We start from the raw sequence: 16,889 nt of genomic DNA on the forward strand, positions 1-16,889 counted from the left end.
TTAACAGCAGGCCCTAATTAGTTCACTTGTATTTAAAAACTCTTGTCCTCCATACATTCAGGGCTGGGTAAAGATTTCGCAAAGCCCTAAGCTGTACTTTATTTAGGTTGCATGTAAATCCTGCACTGCACACGTCCACTCATTCTTACTTTTGTTGAGTCAGTGGGTTGTGGGATTTCTTTCTCAGGTTGCTGTATTTTGGGACGTGTCGCCGTGTAGTCCGGTAAATCGTTACCAACATTCCGGAGAAACAAACTGTCTCCTCCTTGTTACTCTAGCCTAAATGGGACACTCCTCCAAACATTGGTAACTCTCTACCAGATCACATGCCAATATATTCCAAAGAGAAACTACCGTATTTACGCATGTATAGGCCGCGTGCGTGTATAGGCCGCAGCACAAATTTCAGACAGAAATCATAGAAAAAATAATTTTCTTGGAATATTATTTCAGGAGTGTTACACCCTGTATTAGTAATTATGAATATATATTTTTTTAAAATGAAGTGTGATTTCGAATATTTCGAATATAAGCCGCACCCCAGTTTTCCTCTTGAATTTTTGGCAAAAAATGTGCGGCCTATACATGCGTAAATACGGTAAGTCTCGTGTTCTTACCCACAGTTTGAATGTGGCAAGGGCGTGAAACTGACCACTTTCCTCGGTCTAGTATCGAGGTTAAGCTTATGAACGAATGTAAATTACCTCCGTATTTCCCCATTACACGGTCATAGTGTTGGGCCAAATTACACTTCAGCTATTTAAGTTATTTACATGCTTTTTATCAGGAGGTATTAGAGAAAAATGAGCGCGTAATATGAAGGTCAGAGGAAGTGGCTGGTTTTGTAAACGGTATCAGTGTTGAAACTCGTGTATTCAGAGCAAACGCACGGAACCGGTTATTTGCCAATATTTAGAATTTTATAAGAAAAAGTAAGCTTTAATATAGTCATGGCCGTATGTCTGTGTATATGTACCACCACCGAGGTCGTGGATTCGAACCCCTTTCGAGATATGGATATTTCTCTGAATTTATTATGTGTTTGTGTTGTCCCGTGTAGATGGCGATCTTGCGGCGGGCTGATCTCCCGCTCAAGGTGTCTTACAGACTGTCTAAATGATTAAGAGACTGTAAAACAGAAACCAAGGCTCATTATAGAGTGTAGCGCCCACAGAATACGTTATTATGAACTGGTCTAACTCTTAATTCTAAGGCCGTGGCATAGTTCAGGCGGTTAGTCCTGGCTTTCCAAAGCTGCGGCTCGGGTTCGAGCCCGGTCAGGACATGTGGGATTTGTGGTGAATAAAATGAACTTGGCTTCCCGATCACATACACAGTTAAGAAAAAGAAAAGAAAACAGACGCATTGTTGAGGTTAGACTTCGTTAAATTTGTAGGTTTATCCGCAAGTAGGTAAAATTTTTATCTCTAATAAGTTAACCTTCAGTAGACAGTCGGACACGTGGACATTATCTCTATACTGCTTCACAACCAAAGGCGGTGAGTCACTGATAAATGTTACAGAAAATTGTAGCTTAAGAAATGCTCAGTATGGCAAAAGGAATTCATTACTCGATTGTATATTTTGATGTTACAGAGAAAACAATACACAATACCTCCTTGGTTTAAAGGCTATAGATTTAGAGGTGATCGATCTTTTTCAGTTGCTCTGGAAAATTCTTTCAAGTCCATTATTATAAACTTACCTATCAGTTAGTTGTATCAGTTCTCATTAGATTATTATCGCCTTCGGTATAAATTTTAAACCAAATTTAAATTGATTAGGATCCTAATTGCAGGTATCATATATTGTATAATGCTTGTATTAATATTTATCACCCATTGATAATTCCTACACCAACAGACTTATAAGTAGTTTTATGTAGAACCGTAATCCAACTGTATGTTAATCTTAGGCTTAAAAATTCGCGACAAGAAATCTTTTAGATTTAGCCTGCCGTTTCTAATTGCTTCTAAACAAATATGATGACGATTCATACTCGAAGTTTACTTGGTCATGTTAAGGCAGTCAGAATTTTTAGTAGTGAAAATTAAGCAAAACACAGCTTGATTATTAACCTCTTGTAATTCATACAAGCTTTACTGTAGCCTGTAAGTTTTCAGGCCGATCATGGTGACCTCGCGGACTGAGGCTTGAACTGTCTTCGCTTGCTCGAGCGCTGAGTTCGTGAGTTCGAATCCCACTCAAAGCATGGATGTCTGTGTGCGTTAATTCTGTTTTTGTTGTCCTGTGTTTAGGCAGCGGCCTTGAGCCGAGCTGATGACTCGCCCAAGGAGTCCTACCGACAGTATAAGATAGATTACGAAACTGAAGAAAAACTAGGGCCCAACGAAAGACTGAAGAGTCATTGATGCATGAATAAATATATTTTATGGATTTGACAGGAAATAAAAATAGTGTATTCTTTCCACAACGCCATGTTTTAAGAATATAATCTCCATGATGGAAGTATGAAATCTTATAAAACTTCCATGTGAAGTGTCATAGATCTAACAATCGTCTTTTCTATTTTGATGCATATCAAATTTTTGTAACTATTTGCAGTACTTCATAATATTGAAACACAAATGCATACAGGTTAATATTTTGTATATTATCGCTTGATATTTGGCGTAAGATTCCGCAAATAACCCTTTTTTAAAGACAAAGAAATTTACGAAAGCTGTGAGCAGATGTAGAAAATTTTAGGTTCTCACAGCAATGGCTATGAGGAGTTCTCTGTTTCGGGATATAAAGCCGGGTAGCCCGCTGAAAGTCAACAGACATCTCGGAGGAACATGTCTCCCGTATCATCAGGGTCGAAGAATAAACCGAGAGAGGAACAGGCGGGAAAGCAGGTGGCAAGCAAAGCAGACAGTGCAGCAGCAGGAGCAACAGCATAGAAGGCGCTTGTAACGCAGTACACAGGGTTTCCGTCGCATAATTAATACCACCTCGTTTTTCAAGAGAATATCGGAATCTAAACGGGGTGGTACAAAAGAAATTTAAAATACCAGTGGTAAAGCCCATTGAAATTCGAGGGTATTACTCCTTTCGTATTTTCTCTTTCACCGTCTTTCTTTCTCTCTTTTATCACTTTGTACTCACCATGTTCCATCACATTTCAATTCAACGATAAAGTAAGTTATAGCTTATGGCCGCGTCATAGCTCAAGCGGTTAGTCGCTGGCTTCCCACAGCGGCGGCCCGGGTTCGATCCCGGGTCTCGTCAAGTGGGATTTGTGGTGGACAAAGTGGCGCTGGGGTATGTTTTCTCCGAGTACTTCGGTTTCCCATGCCAATCTTCATTCCACCAATTGCTCCACAATCACCCTCACCTATCATCTGGGGCTGGTACAATAGGCCAGGAGTGGCCGCAGTACAAGGGACTTAGTCCCACCCCACTAGCAATAAAAAAGTAGTTATAGCTTTGTTCCGCAGATAACACAGATACTATCTTTGTAAGCAAGGAAAATGTACCACGGCGCTAGAACAACATAACAAACACATGTAGCCAGTACCACACGTACATAATCATAAACTGTCTTCAGTTATAAAGTCATGTTTATATGTAGGTCGAGCCCAAACAAGGAGAAACGGCTTGTGTTTTTCTTTCTAACTGATTTAGAAAAGTGAAATAAATGAGACTAGGGCGAGAGAGACATGCGACTAAGTCGGGGATGGCGAGGAATGTAAAATTGCGGTGGCAACTTTCTTGGAAAGTGACCACTCGAATGGCTGAAAAGGAGATGGAAAGTTAACATCAAGATGAATCTTATGGAGACGGGTTATGAGGGTGTGAGGTGTGTGGAAGTGGCTTAGGATCATATCAATTAGTATTCTGACAGGTGAATCCACTGCATAGAGAAGTGTGACTTCCTAGGAAACTCATTGTTAAGACATTGCGCTGACAACCAGCGTCTATCGCTAGTCAACAGCTAGCAATTCCTAGACAACGAATAAACCCGCTAACGAATATTCTAGCTAACACGGGGAACAGAACCCTTCGACAAGATGTTCTCTCAGCGGTACTCGAAGAGCTACTTAAGAGGGTAGAAGATAAGAGACCAGAAACCTCTTGTGAAGGCGGGTTCGAATACATCCACCGTGACCCTGCGAGTCGTACGAGGCGACGAAAATGGTAGTCTCAAATCTGAGACAGTAAAATACGGTCGCGAGTCCCAAGGGACTCGGACCCTAGAAATACTGCGCTGGCAAGGGCCAGCAGCATGTACAAAAAACAGACCCGTCCTCTCGTCAGAGAGGACGCCTCACAGAAACAGTCAAACTGTAATAATGAACATCTGGTCATGAGCCCCAAACGTGGCTCGACACCAAGACTTACTGACTGACTGAGCGTCAGTCGCAATGTGACTTTGACTTTGACTTGAGACCAGAACAGTTGAGATCTGACTAGAGATAGGAGAAGATCCAAGAAGATCCAAGAGCCAAGACGCTCCACCAAGAATAGCGGTGTAAGTGCATAACCGTTGGACAGAAAACGCGAGACGACGGACTAATCAGGTCGCTTCGTCTGAAGGGCCGTTATTTGAGAGTGATTGTAAATGTGAGTGTAAATGAGTAATTGTCCAATAAACAGCGTCGTTTAAAGCCACAACCCATTAACTATCTGTCATGGATACCCAGACATATGACATTATTAACGCCAGAGGGTTGACGGCTTCTCATCTTATGTCCTGTGTTCGGTCTAAGTCTGTGATTTAAGAGTGATTTAATTTAATTGTATATCTAGTAAATTTTCAGAAGAAATACAAATCAAAAAGTTTGCTTGATATACGGAAGTCGTGAAGAAAATTAACTCTAGGCCCGTTTATCTTAATAGTAGAGGCTTTCGGCATTAAAAATTACAGTATAAGCAAATAAAATTTCGGCCTATTGACATTTGCTAAGCTGTTGTTTTGCAATGGAAGAATGGAAGGTTGCGAGGTCAATTCATTCCAGTTATCGACATCAAAGTCTTGCAAAAACACTGAACAGTACTACCACTGTGTTATGTGTGTGTGTGTGTGTGTATATATATATATATATATATATACACACACAGAGAGAGCATCCGGATCATCTGTGTGGTCTAGTGGTCAGAGTTCCTGGCTATAGATCCATATGTCCCGGGTTCGATTCCCGACGCTACCAGATTTTCTGAGAAGTAGTGGGTCTGGAACGGGGTCCACTCAGCCTCGTGAGGATAATTGAGGTATTTGAAGGAAATAGCTGCTCCGTTCTAGAAAACCGAAATAAACGGCCGTGGGGATTCGTTGCCCTGACCACGCGACACACTCTATCAGCTAAATATGGCACTAACTTCGCCGACAAGCGGAGGTGGCTCGGTCGGTATAGTTCGCTTGCGGACTAATACCACAGAGTTAGCGGCCTCCGTAGTATAGAGGTAACGTTCCCACCTCATGACTCGTAGTACGCGGGTTCAAATACCCGGCGGAGGTCGTCGAATTTTTAAGGGCGGAAAAATCCAGGGAACAAGTCCTCCGGGAGGGACTTTAAGCCGTGGGTCCCGTGTCGTAGCTTTACGGCACGTAAAAGAACCTCATATCTCCAAAGGAGGTCACTGAGCCAAATTACGGACGTTTCCCGCCCAACAGCAGTCTTTAATACCTCTGGTAGATGGGGGAAGCATTATAGATACCTATCCGCTAATAGAGCCGGTCTCGCTGGCTGGGCGGGACTGATGGTAAGCACCAGTACCGGTAGGATATAGAGACTGGTAGAATATCATAGAGGGAAGCACAATGTTCCAAGACAGGTTTAAGTGCATGGGGAAACCCACCCTCTCCAATAACTAACTAACTAACTAATACCACGGAGTTAGACAATTCTGTTTTTAACTTCAATAGTCCATTTTTATATAGACCTGCAATAAAACCCCGTCAAGGGTCAGAGATTTGTTAAACAAGCAAACAGCGAGAAGCAAGCAACAAGGAGTGTGATTCAAATTGTTGCATTCTTCTTGTTTCTTGATTGCTCAACACATCTTTCACCCTGAAGACGGTGACAGAATATTCTTCCGAAAAGTCAGTGATCTTCTAGAGGACTACACGGTATTATATCCTAGAACATAATAAACTTCATACCAACGACTGTGGGAACATTCTTACTGCATAACTTTCGAATTCGACAAAACACTAACATTAGTAGCAACTGAACCTCCAAGCCGATTCGCCTGAGGAACTTCTTAGTGAAAGACACGCAGGCAACCTATTGTAAGAGTATTGTCACAAGTAGTGCTGCTACTGCTGCTATTTCCGATAGGAAAGAAAGGAGTTACATACATTTTCAGGAAATATGGCGCCCCTTAAACTGAGATTGGCCATAAAATACAACGTGGGAGTAGAAACTTATTACGATGTCTGCCTATCACTTTTAAAATGATTTTATTTTAAATTTATATACATTCTAGTAAAATATTCAGTCCTAATAAGTGACTAGTGAAGTATGCGCATATTATCTGTCCATGTTTTCAGTGACATACATGTGGGTTGCATATCTCAATCGGCGTGCGTGTGGGTGTGTGTGTTTTCAGCAGTTGCTGAACAAAATTACTAATTTTGTGGAAAAAGTCGTGCGGACACAGCAAAACTTAAAAAAGCAAGTCTCTTGCAGGCCTAACAGAGACGATAAAACACTAGCGCTCTTCATTGTAGTAACTAACCAATCAATCAACTCGCTCACTGACTGTCTTTTAACGCTAAAGGTAGATACGACCATTGGGGAGCCAATTTACTTGCTCGCAACCCTAACTTGTGTGAGGGGTAGGTCTTCTCGGCCCTTGCACCGCTACCTACAGTGGTCTATTGAGCTTAAGCCTAACATACTTCACACTCTGTAACCTTACATTTGCCGGGTAAGAGACCGAACCCCCAACTTAAAGACCAAGGATGTGCTCATAGGTTTCCATTTCAATAAAATCCGCCTTGTTATTTTCCTCTAAACTTTATATTAATTTACCAGTAATTTTCTAACAGGATTCACTATTCAGTATTGTGTCTGCATTCCTCAGACTTGCCAGTCACGGTAGCCGAGCGGTCTAAGTTATGTACTGTCTTCGCTCGCTTGGAAACCGGGAACGTGGGTTCGAATCCCACTCAGGGCATGGATTTTTCTGTGCGTTTTTCTGTGTTTGTGTACAGGTAGAGGCCTTGCGACCAGCTGATCACCCGCCCAAGGAGTCCTACCGAATGTGTAAGATCTAGAAAAACCGAAGTGAACGGAGAAGTTCATGGAGGTAGGCCTAGGCCCAAATTTGGGCTGTAGTGCCAAGGAAAAAAAAAATCCTCAGATTTGCCTGTCATGAAAACATGTCAAGTCCATCAAAAAAATGAATTAACTATCTAATCAATGTTAGGCAAGCCACGTAAATATCTCACTACCTCCATGTTTAAAATGTTTATCCTAAAATATATCCTGAGTTAAGAGTGATATAAAGTAACATCTTGTAGTCCGTTGATAGTCAGCAGACGTTTCGGAGGATCATAGCTTCTCCATTTTCAAGGTCGAAGAATAAGCTGAACAAGAAGCTGACGTGAAAGCAGGTATCAGCTGGAGTTTGAAGCGATGTGTTCCTCCGAAACGCCGGTTGACTCTCAACGGACTACACGGTATTATATCCCAGAACATCATATCCTCTTCAGGAGTTTTTTTTTATGTAGAATAAGACGCAACAGTATGGCAATAGCGAAAATATGCACGTAATTGTAAACCATTGTACGTGACACTATGAGAAGTTGGGAATTAGATATATTTTTACTAGTTTGGCATTGTTTCTTCTACATTTCCATGTTAAGAAGTTAGCGACACGACTATTTTAGGTTACGCTTGTAAGTTAAATGTAACTGGAGCGGATTCGCAAAATGCCTTCCTTCTTTGCTTTCTTTCCTTCCAAATATCAATCTAAGAGAAAATGCGTGGTACCAATATTGGATGGAAAAACACCGGACTTGAACATGGAAAAGCATGTTAAACACGTGTCGTCAGCCAATGAAATACTTGGCTAGTCGTGCCATGTTTTGGAAAACATAACAACAGAAAGAGCTCCCCTTGACCGAGGGGTGAATGACAAATTTTCACATGATGACCAGCGGATTTTTCTACACGTAGAAGTTTCGTCGTAAAATAATGTTCAAAGAACAAAATGACCTCTACAACTCTCACTGGTTAACTGCTGCTTTGAACTGAATTTCTTCTTTGAGGAACACGTGAACTATTACGCAACCTTAGACTGAGCTCTGGACATGAATCTGCCTCATGACACATCACCAGTTTAGTGATGACAGCAGATATAATTTTTAAATCAGAACTACGAAACTTCCCTTGCCTGATCTACTTATACGCCGAACGGTATTCGATAAGTCTTGAGTTCCATTCTAGACTCCGAGCCCGGCTACACTGCCTGGGAATATTAGCAGATTGCCTCGCTTCCTCCGGGCATGTGCGAGGATATGCATGTTGTAACGTGTCATTTAAGGCGTCGTTAAACAAATTAAGGAATGAAACCTATTTTCATAGACATTTAATCTATGTGAACTTTTGCTGCTGTATACCTGCCTGTTACAGAGAGTGACTGAGAAAAGTATATTATTGTTTCCGACTCTCGCAAAGTTCCACAGAACTGAAACTGAACTTCTGTACTGAGCTACAGCACATTTAGCTATAAAAAATTGTGGAGAGGTCTGAGAGACCTTGAGCAACTAACGCGATTATCAAGTTTGTTTAACTTTGAGTGAAACGAGGGCAACACCACACATGCTTATGGGCACGGGGGGGGGGCAATAATCCTCATTTTGAGAAAGTAACACATCACCAAGTGCTATACAAAGTCACGGACTCTCAGGCTCTTCTAAGCACGGTAATGAATTTTCGGGTTCCATAAAATTTGGGGGATTTCTTGTTTAGCTGATCAACTGTTAGTTTATCATTAACGACTTTTCTCCACGGGATTAGTTAGTTATTTTTTTCGTTTGTATCCACGCGTAGGCGCCAATCACAGTGGCCGCACAGTCTAAGGCATGAAACGTCTTCTCTCGCTCGGACACTGGGATTGTGGGTTCGAATCCCACTCAAGGCATGGATGTCTGTGTGTGTTTATTCTGTGTTTGTGTTGTTTTGTGTGTATGCAGCGGCCTTGCGACTGGCTGAACCCCCGTTCAAGGAGTCCTACTGACTGTGTATAGGATTAAGAAACTAGAAACTCTGCCAAGGTCCAACAAACGGCTGTAGGGCTATAGACAGATAGATAGATAGATAGATAGATAGATAGATAGATAGATATGTGCAAGCAGGGCTACCTTGCAGAGAACCAGAGCCGATGAGCGAATCGTGGAACACTTACTCGATGCGTTGCGTAGCACCAGACGTGTGAGCAGCCTGAATCGGCAGCGCCATTTTCATACTTTGTCAATGACGGAGGCGTCATGGCGAATATAATCGAGAATGATAGGTTTCAGAATTAATTCTGAACCTATGAATCCTGAGACACTTGGCACGACTTCTTGAATGGAGGATTGGCACATTGGAAGGTTTCTGCCTGTACAGGACAAAGCAACACGGGGTAACGCGCGCATAGCAGTACATACTCCATGCCTTGACCGGGATTCGAATCTGCAATCTACGTGCATTAGGAACATGACCACAGAGTCATTACGCCATAATCTATCATTCATCGTACAACTCCTTGCGTTGTGTACTTCGGTGTACAAATCACTGCAATTTCAAGAGAGGCCACGTAGTAAACTTACACGCGTATGGAAAGAGAGCATTAATATGGATCTGAAGGAAATGACTGAGGGGGAGAGATTCGCCTGAGTCAGGAAATGGTCCAGTTACGGAGTCTGGTTATTGCAACAATGAATATTCAAGTTCCATACAGAGCGGGAGATTTTTTGACTAGCTGAGGTAGTGTCAGATTCACAGTAAGAACTTTGTTCCATTGAATACACTTATGTAAGTTATACACCCGTGAGGGACATCAGCACGTGCAGTAAAAGATAACAGCTTTATCATGATATGAAGTCTAAGCTCTTTCTGTTGCTTGTGGCAGTGATGGGGTGATCCATTATGGCATACTCTTATTCCAGACTTTGTTCCACTAAATGTATGGAACAGCTATTGCAAATAAACGCTTACTTGTTATAGAAAATAAAATCTGAATTAAGTAACACGTAAATTAAGGAATTATATCTTTATAAAAGTGTTCTGTAAGCATCTCTTCTGTTTCTGAAACTCATAATCTTTACTTTTAACATTTCTGTCACATTTGAAGTACTAGAAATATTCGCAGTTGGCATAGCATATTTAGGTTTCGAAGGGACTACTCATACTATCGTACTATCTGATGTCTTTGTAACATACCATGTCATCAGACATACTGCAGAAGTCAAATTGCAGTGGTTTCCGTAAAGAGTTACACCGAAGTACACGTCACAAGAAGCCGTAAGGTAAACAGTAGATTTAAGACGTAATAACGCTGTGGCCATGTTACCTCAGGCACGTGGATTGCAGGTTTGAAACTTGCTCGGGACATGGATGTTAGTAGGACCGCGTTACCCTGTTTTATTTGTCCTGTAGAGTCACAAACTTTCCCAGGTGGCCTGCAAAATATCTAAGGATTCATAACTTTGATTTGTTTCATTCTGGTCCGTCACGCTAATATTAAGAAAAAGTTAAATAGTTCCGTCCAATGTGACTGGAAATAAGAAAATTTCAACCAGTCACACTGAACGGAACTATTTAACGGTTTCATGATTCATAACTTCATTATTAATTCTGAAACGTAACAGTGCAGAAACCATAATTCATTGCAGAGGAACAGGAAGAAGAATAAGGCATATGTAACTACTCGTAATTCAGAGATAATGTTGGTGTACAAAACGATAGATTTCAGGTCAGAAATATTTAAATTAGAGAAAAATAATTCCACGGAATAGAGTCCTTATGTTTGTAATATTCGCTCAACTAATCATTGCACAACTGTCTTCGCTCGCCTGGAAACCTGGATCGTGGGTTCGAATCCCACTCAGGGCATGGATATTTGTGTGCGTTTTTCTGTGTTTGTGTACAAGTAGAGGCTTTGCGACCAGCTGATCACCCGCCCAAAAAGTCCTACCGAATTTGTAAGATCTAGAAAAATAGAAGTGAACGGAGAAGTTCATGGAGGTAGGCCTAGGCCCACTGGGGCCGTAGTGCCAAGGAAATCATTGCACTGCATTATATCTCTGAAAATAAAAGTCTTCATATTCACTGCTCTGAGAACCTCACATCCTGCAAGTAATCAAGAAATGTCTGCATTTTATAAGACCCAGGTGCTTCATTGTCACAGTAAAAAGAGCTCACTAAGCCAGATGACTCAATTCTGCAACCTTATGCACTATTTCTTTAAGACAAATTTTAATATCAGCATTCCAGCTGTGCCTAAACCTCGCATGAAGTCACTTCCCGCCAAGCTTTCCAACATTTTGCATTCATTTCCAGATTTACTCATTTGCACATATCTAAAATTTTGAGGTACTGAAAGAAGTTCTAAATCGAGAGAAGAGTTTCAACATGAACGGGGTGCTGTGAATTCACCTTTGGGATGTGCGACAGGGTTTCGCCCATTAGGCTATTGTGTATTGTGTGGCAATCGATATTCCCAGAGCAGTCAAGGTGACATTTGTTTCCAAAGGAATGATAAATTTCTTACAAGGGTTTGAGATTACTTGAAGGATGGATGTTGGCTTACATGACAACTGATAATAAATTTGCGGAAGAGATTGAATAGGTCGAGTCCGTCCATGCTGATGCGTCTTATACTGGGAAACTTAATGTTGTATAGGCACTTTGTCAGAGAATTCCTATCTGCTTCAGTCACGACATGGGTTTCTTCTCTGGCCTTATCATCTCCTTAACACATAGAGGCAGCTTTCGTGAAAATGACAAGTGGTGAATATTTCATATGGCTACGGCTTTCGAAATCCTTGTCCTGTCTTTCAGTCCTTCATTGATTCGGCGAAATTCTTCGGCTAGTGTATCAGAGTACTTGAGTAGTTATAATGGTCTACGGTCTACTCTGGTGTTTTCAGTAGAGAAACTCCTCTCTCCATATTCACACAACAAAGTTGTCAGGAACTCAGGTATCGTATATAAAAAAGTAAAGATTTTATATGTGATTCTGCGGTATGAATGCGTATATAAATCTTGGATGTAATACCGTACATACTCTGGAATTAGACGTTACTTGGGCGTGTGGTTAGCTTCGCGCTCCGTTCGTTTGACTTCCAGGAATAGAGTTACCGATCCACTTAATAAAGTGAGTGGACCCCAAAGCCGGTCTGGACATAGTAATAATTAAGAGAATATAATTTTTTTTCGGAAATTCACTTGTTAGGCCACGTGGTATCATAAAATGTGAACTTCAACAGCCGAAAAGACCTGACATCTCATAAAACAAACTGATTTCCAAATCATAGTGCATTAGTGCATAGAAAATTCGTAAATTAATTTATGACCAAAGGTAAAGAGCTTTTTGTATAAAAATTTATTGTCTTTCTAACTATGAAGGGCGCACACTCTAAAGTCCATAGTAATTTCGATTACTCCAACACTGGGATCGTTGATTAGAAATCTACTCGCGACTAGATTGTTTAGCCAAGTTTTTTTCTGTGTTTATAGTGTTATGTATAGGTGGAGGCCTTGTAATGAAACCATCTCCTGTTCAATGAGTCTTACCATAAGCCTAAAGATTTAGTATTAACAGAAATCAATTCTGAATCCAAACCCGTCAGAAGTCCTAAGCCGTAACCTGAAGAAGAAGAAGAAGAATAAATAAGCGTTCGTATGATGTTCAGAAAATATACAATATAAGAAATAAGTACTCCATCTCGACGATTTATTTCGGTACTCACAATGGATAGGACGAAGACAGTATCAAATAAGACACTTATTTTATGATATTAAAGCGTAATTATTATAATTTACTTCCACAAATTCTCAATATATTTACAAAAAGAAGTCGATGTGTGGGAAACAGCTAATGAGCTTGTTTAAAACTTCTATTCTTAACACGGAAAGAAAAATATCTCCTCTCAAAGAATAAGTTATAATTAAGAAAGAAAAGAACATAAGTTTCTTACTTTGCGTTCTACTGAAATATCTGAATGCATAATCATTTAAAAAATTTACTTACAGCATGTTATTTCGTGAACTGTGAAGAGAAATGCTTTCAATACACTCTTGATCTCCGAAATGTAACAATAGTCTCCTGTACTTGTATTCTGGAAGTTAACGGCTTCAAATACAGTATGCGCCAAATTTGAAGTACTGAAACTCGCGCATCTCGAACGCGCATGTGCGTTTGTCGACGGGACTAAGCTACAGCCGCACGTGTTCCCAGTAGTGAAAAGGAAGTTGCGTTGTGCAATTGTTGTGCAATTGTTGTTGGAAACGGGTCTCTCGACGGAGGAAAAAGTATTCATAGTTGAGTATTATTTCCGCTCATACGGAAGTGGTCGCCAGACAACTCGCTTCCTTCGTTTTGAGAAGCCAGATGTTATCGTCCAGAAACCGCTACACAGTACACGTGTGACGATACGGTGTGCCGTCTCAGCACACGGTATATTAGGCCCCTATTTCATTGAGGGTGAGGAAGACAATGCTCTTTCCGTCACCCAAGAACGCTACAGGGACAGGTGATTGGACCATTTCTTCAGGATTTGAGAAGGTCCTGTCGTGCAAGGGGCCTTCACATGAATAGACAGTCGTATCAACAGGACGTCTTTTCATTTCAGTACTGAATGTTTCGGCGCATACTGTATTTCCGTTTCGTAGTTTCCTTTGTCTCGCCAGCCTATTACTGCTACAGAAGACTTATTTCAAGGGGACCACAGCCGCTGCCCTTCAAATCCATACCCATTTCCCATTCATGATAAAGTCCCACATATTCGACGCTATATAAGCTCACTATTTGAATTAGTGTCGTTAAGGAACCCAACCTAGAAAATCAGCTCATATGGTAACACTCCTGATATCGAGTCGAGAGATGTTCGGTTCCAATCTCGGTTCGAACATTTACTATATTGTCTAAAGTTTTTCATGTTTATCTTCAGTCTCTCGAGGAGAATTTCAGGATTATACTTTGAAATATGCCACCACCACTTCTTCTCCGTTTCTTTCAAGTTCGCAGAACGTGATTCTCCTTCATTCGACATCAAATAAAGAAATGTAGTAGATACAACTTCGTCTAATAATATGCAATCCATTCAAAATACCTACGAATCTGCTGAAGGACATTGCCAAAATTATAGTGTCATAATGCTAGGCTGTTCACTAGTGTTACTGGTAAAACTTGTTTAATGTTTCAGGTAAACAGACGAAGGATGAGTCGTGAGGAATACGAAAGCTACTACAGAGCAGTTATTTTGTTAATACTCTTCGTTGTGGCCAGCGGCTCAAAGACGAGTTCTCAGCAACGTTACCGTCGCTTCGAGTCTGTAAATTCCTGCTTCCTGGCAGAATACGCCCACTGGAGGAAACTGGAGCAAGTAGTCATATTCGAACATCCCAGATTCGGTAAGAATTCCGTGCTGTAATTAAGCGAAGTTAAAGTTTCCCTGTGCCAAAGTGGCGTGACATTGAGTTACCCTTTTCGAATATAATCATCGTCGTCATCTGCACCATCATCCATATCAAAGCAGCAAGTGTTCTTATTGACCCAGTCTGGGTTCACTTATCGAGTAGTCAGTACAAAGACACTCCTCAGGTCCTCGATCCGTGTGGTCGGTTATTTTTTAATATTACTGAAACCTCTTTCTTTGCATCCTTTTAAAAAGTGATAACGAATTGGGTTTATACTCCAGAATTGTGTCCACTACGAGTTCTGGTTTTAATTCTTCTAATACGTCCTGATTTGTTACATTTCTTCCCTTTCGACTATCTGCCGAGTTATAAGCATATTAGCAAACAATTTCACGGTATTCCTCAGCTTCTCTGCGCCTTTAAACAGGCAAAGAAAGTCTCTTTCGAAATCCTTACGTATGGTTCCCAGTATTCATGAATATTCTTCCATGTAAGATTTGAGGCTTTCACGGCGGTGACTATGAAGAAAGCAGTGTTCTGAGATTTGGCACCGTGTATATGTGGTGTTAACCGACGTTTCGGAGGAACGTATCGCCTCCAACAGGTAAAAGCAGACTGTGAGCAGCAGTCTGCTTTTACCGGTTCTCACGGTCTCTTCGCTTGCAGATTTCTTATTTTTTCTTCTACCCTGAAGATGGAGGCGATACGTTCCTCCGAAACGTCGGTTAACACCACATATACACGGTGCCAAATCCCAGAAGACTGCTTTCTTCAATATTCTTCCACTTGTAGGACTCGGAATTTCTGACGGCGGTGGTTACGAAGAGTTCTACCTTCTGGGATATAACGCCGTGCAGTCCGTTGAAAGTCTATCAACATTTTGGAGAAACGTGTCGCCTCTATCTTCAGGGTCTAACAACTGTAATCTAAAAAGGAATTTATCCAAGTAATCGCCTAAAGAAACTGAGGAAGATGAAGTCAAACTTCAGAATACCTGGTATCATGGCCAAGATTCAAACTCAATATCTTCCGAATAAAAGTCTAGAGCGTTATCTTTACATCAACCTCCTCTAATAACTGACGTAAGAAACTCGAGGTACTTAGAATCAAGTTGTGAGGCCCTGAAGTTTCGTATGGTAATACAGAGCCATCTGAAGAGGGAGTTACACATTTTAGTTTGGATATTTTTATGCGAATGGAAAATAACGGGATGAAGACTGCAAGAAATATTTGTGTTCAATGACGAATTATTGCAAACTGGCATGTTGTACTTCTGTGATGACATGTTTCACACATCTATTAGAGTCTACTAGTGGTAGTAGTTATTGACGTTAAAAGCTACAAGGTATACTTTACACCAAGCGAACAGTGATTCATAGAATTTAGAGGAGTTGTAGACTCCAATCGTGCTATAGCGCCACGGAATGAACAGCTGTGTATATTTATTTCCACGGATGTCTTCCTTGTACAGTTTGCTTGAACTTTCACTTCTGCTCATAAGTAGGAACAGCTGAGGACCACGTGGTAATGAACCGCACCGCTATTGCAGCTCTCAGGATAAATGCAGACAGGAATGGAACTTTCTCTTCTTCCGCTTCCCGTTTCCTCGTGGAAACTCGCGAAGGTTATTTCTGTATTCACGATCGCAAACTGTATCTGTTTAAGTTACTGTGCTATAGCTCATGCTCTTACTTGCTGGCTTCACATTACCGAGCCCTGGGTTCAATACCAAGGCAATACAAGTGGGATTTATGACTGTCTCCTATGAAATACAGTTCCGTCAGTGTCCTGTGCTCAGCTGTAGCCTACAATTGGCCAAGAGCTAAGGACCACAGAACTATTATCATAGTTCTATCAAGGCTTGACATCTCAACTGTGCCTGCTATGCATGAGCATGCTCATGAGACCGTGACGTATGTTAAGCAAATTTGACTGTCGACTAATGCGAGGGTTGGGGAAGGTTTATAGTGTTGCCAAATCAAGAAGAATGAGGTGAGATGAACTTGTAGCATGCATGAAAGGAGTAGGAGGATTATGTTGAAGATAATTATGTTAAAAGCATACAGTGAGAAATGAATTTTGAGACCTGGCATAGATGGAAAAATATTATTATTAAAATGAATATTACTTTTCTGGGACGTCTGAGCTAGATTTATCTTACTTAACATATGCATACAGCGGCCTCCGTAGTCTAGGGGTAACGTTCCCACCTCGTGACTCAAGGTACGCGGGTTCAAACCCGGCGGAGGTAGTGGAATTTTTAAGGGCGGAAAAATTCAGGGAACAAGTCCTCCGGGACGGACTTCAAGC

General features: G+C 41.1%; 2 protein-coding genes across 4 annotated transcripts in view; one reads left to right on the forward strand and one right to left on the reverse strand.

The window, feature by feature from the left end:
- Positions 1 to 16,889, reverse strand: part of LOC111869929 (acyl-CoA Delta(11) desaturase) — an 85,095-nt gene that overhangs the window by 59,765 nt on the left and 8,441 nt on the right. The gene's annotated exons all lie outside the window — the stretch shown is intronic.
- Positions 10,286 to 16,889, forward strand: part of LOC111869930 — a 33,833-nt gene continuing 27,229 nt past the window's right edge. The window contains exons 1-2 of one of the 3 annotated variants that reach the window (XM_023861822.2): positions 10,286 to 10,465; positions 14,366 to 14,573. In XM_023861822.2, the coding sequence (XP_023717590.1) occupies positions 14,381 to 14,573 (193 nt within the window). In that variant the 5' untranslated portion in view covers positions 10,286 to 10,465; positions 14,366 to 14,380. Of the gene's footprint in view, positions 10,466 to 12,073; positions 12,140 to 13,437; positions 13,482 to 14,365; positions 14,574 to 16,889 lie in introns of those variants that run through there. The other 2 variants (XM_033753606.1, XM_033753607.1) reach the window with 2 other exon arrangements.

This window comes from Cryptotermes secundus, unplaced genomic scaffold, assembly GCF_002891405.2.
Source record: "Cryptotermes secundus unplaced genomic scaffold, Csec_1.0 scaffold979, whole genome shotgun sequence".
Classification (NCBI taxonomy): Eukaryota; Metazoa; Arthropoda; class Insecta; order Blattodea; family Kalotermitidae; genus Cryptotermes; species Cryptotermes secundus.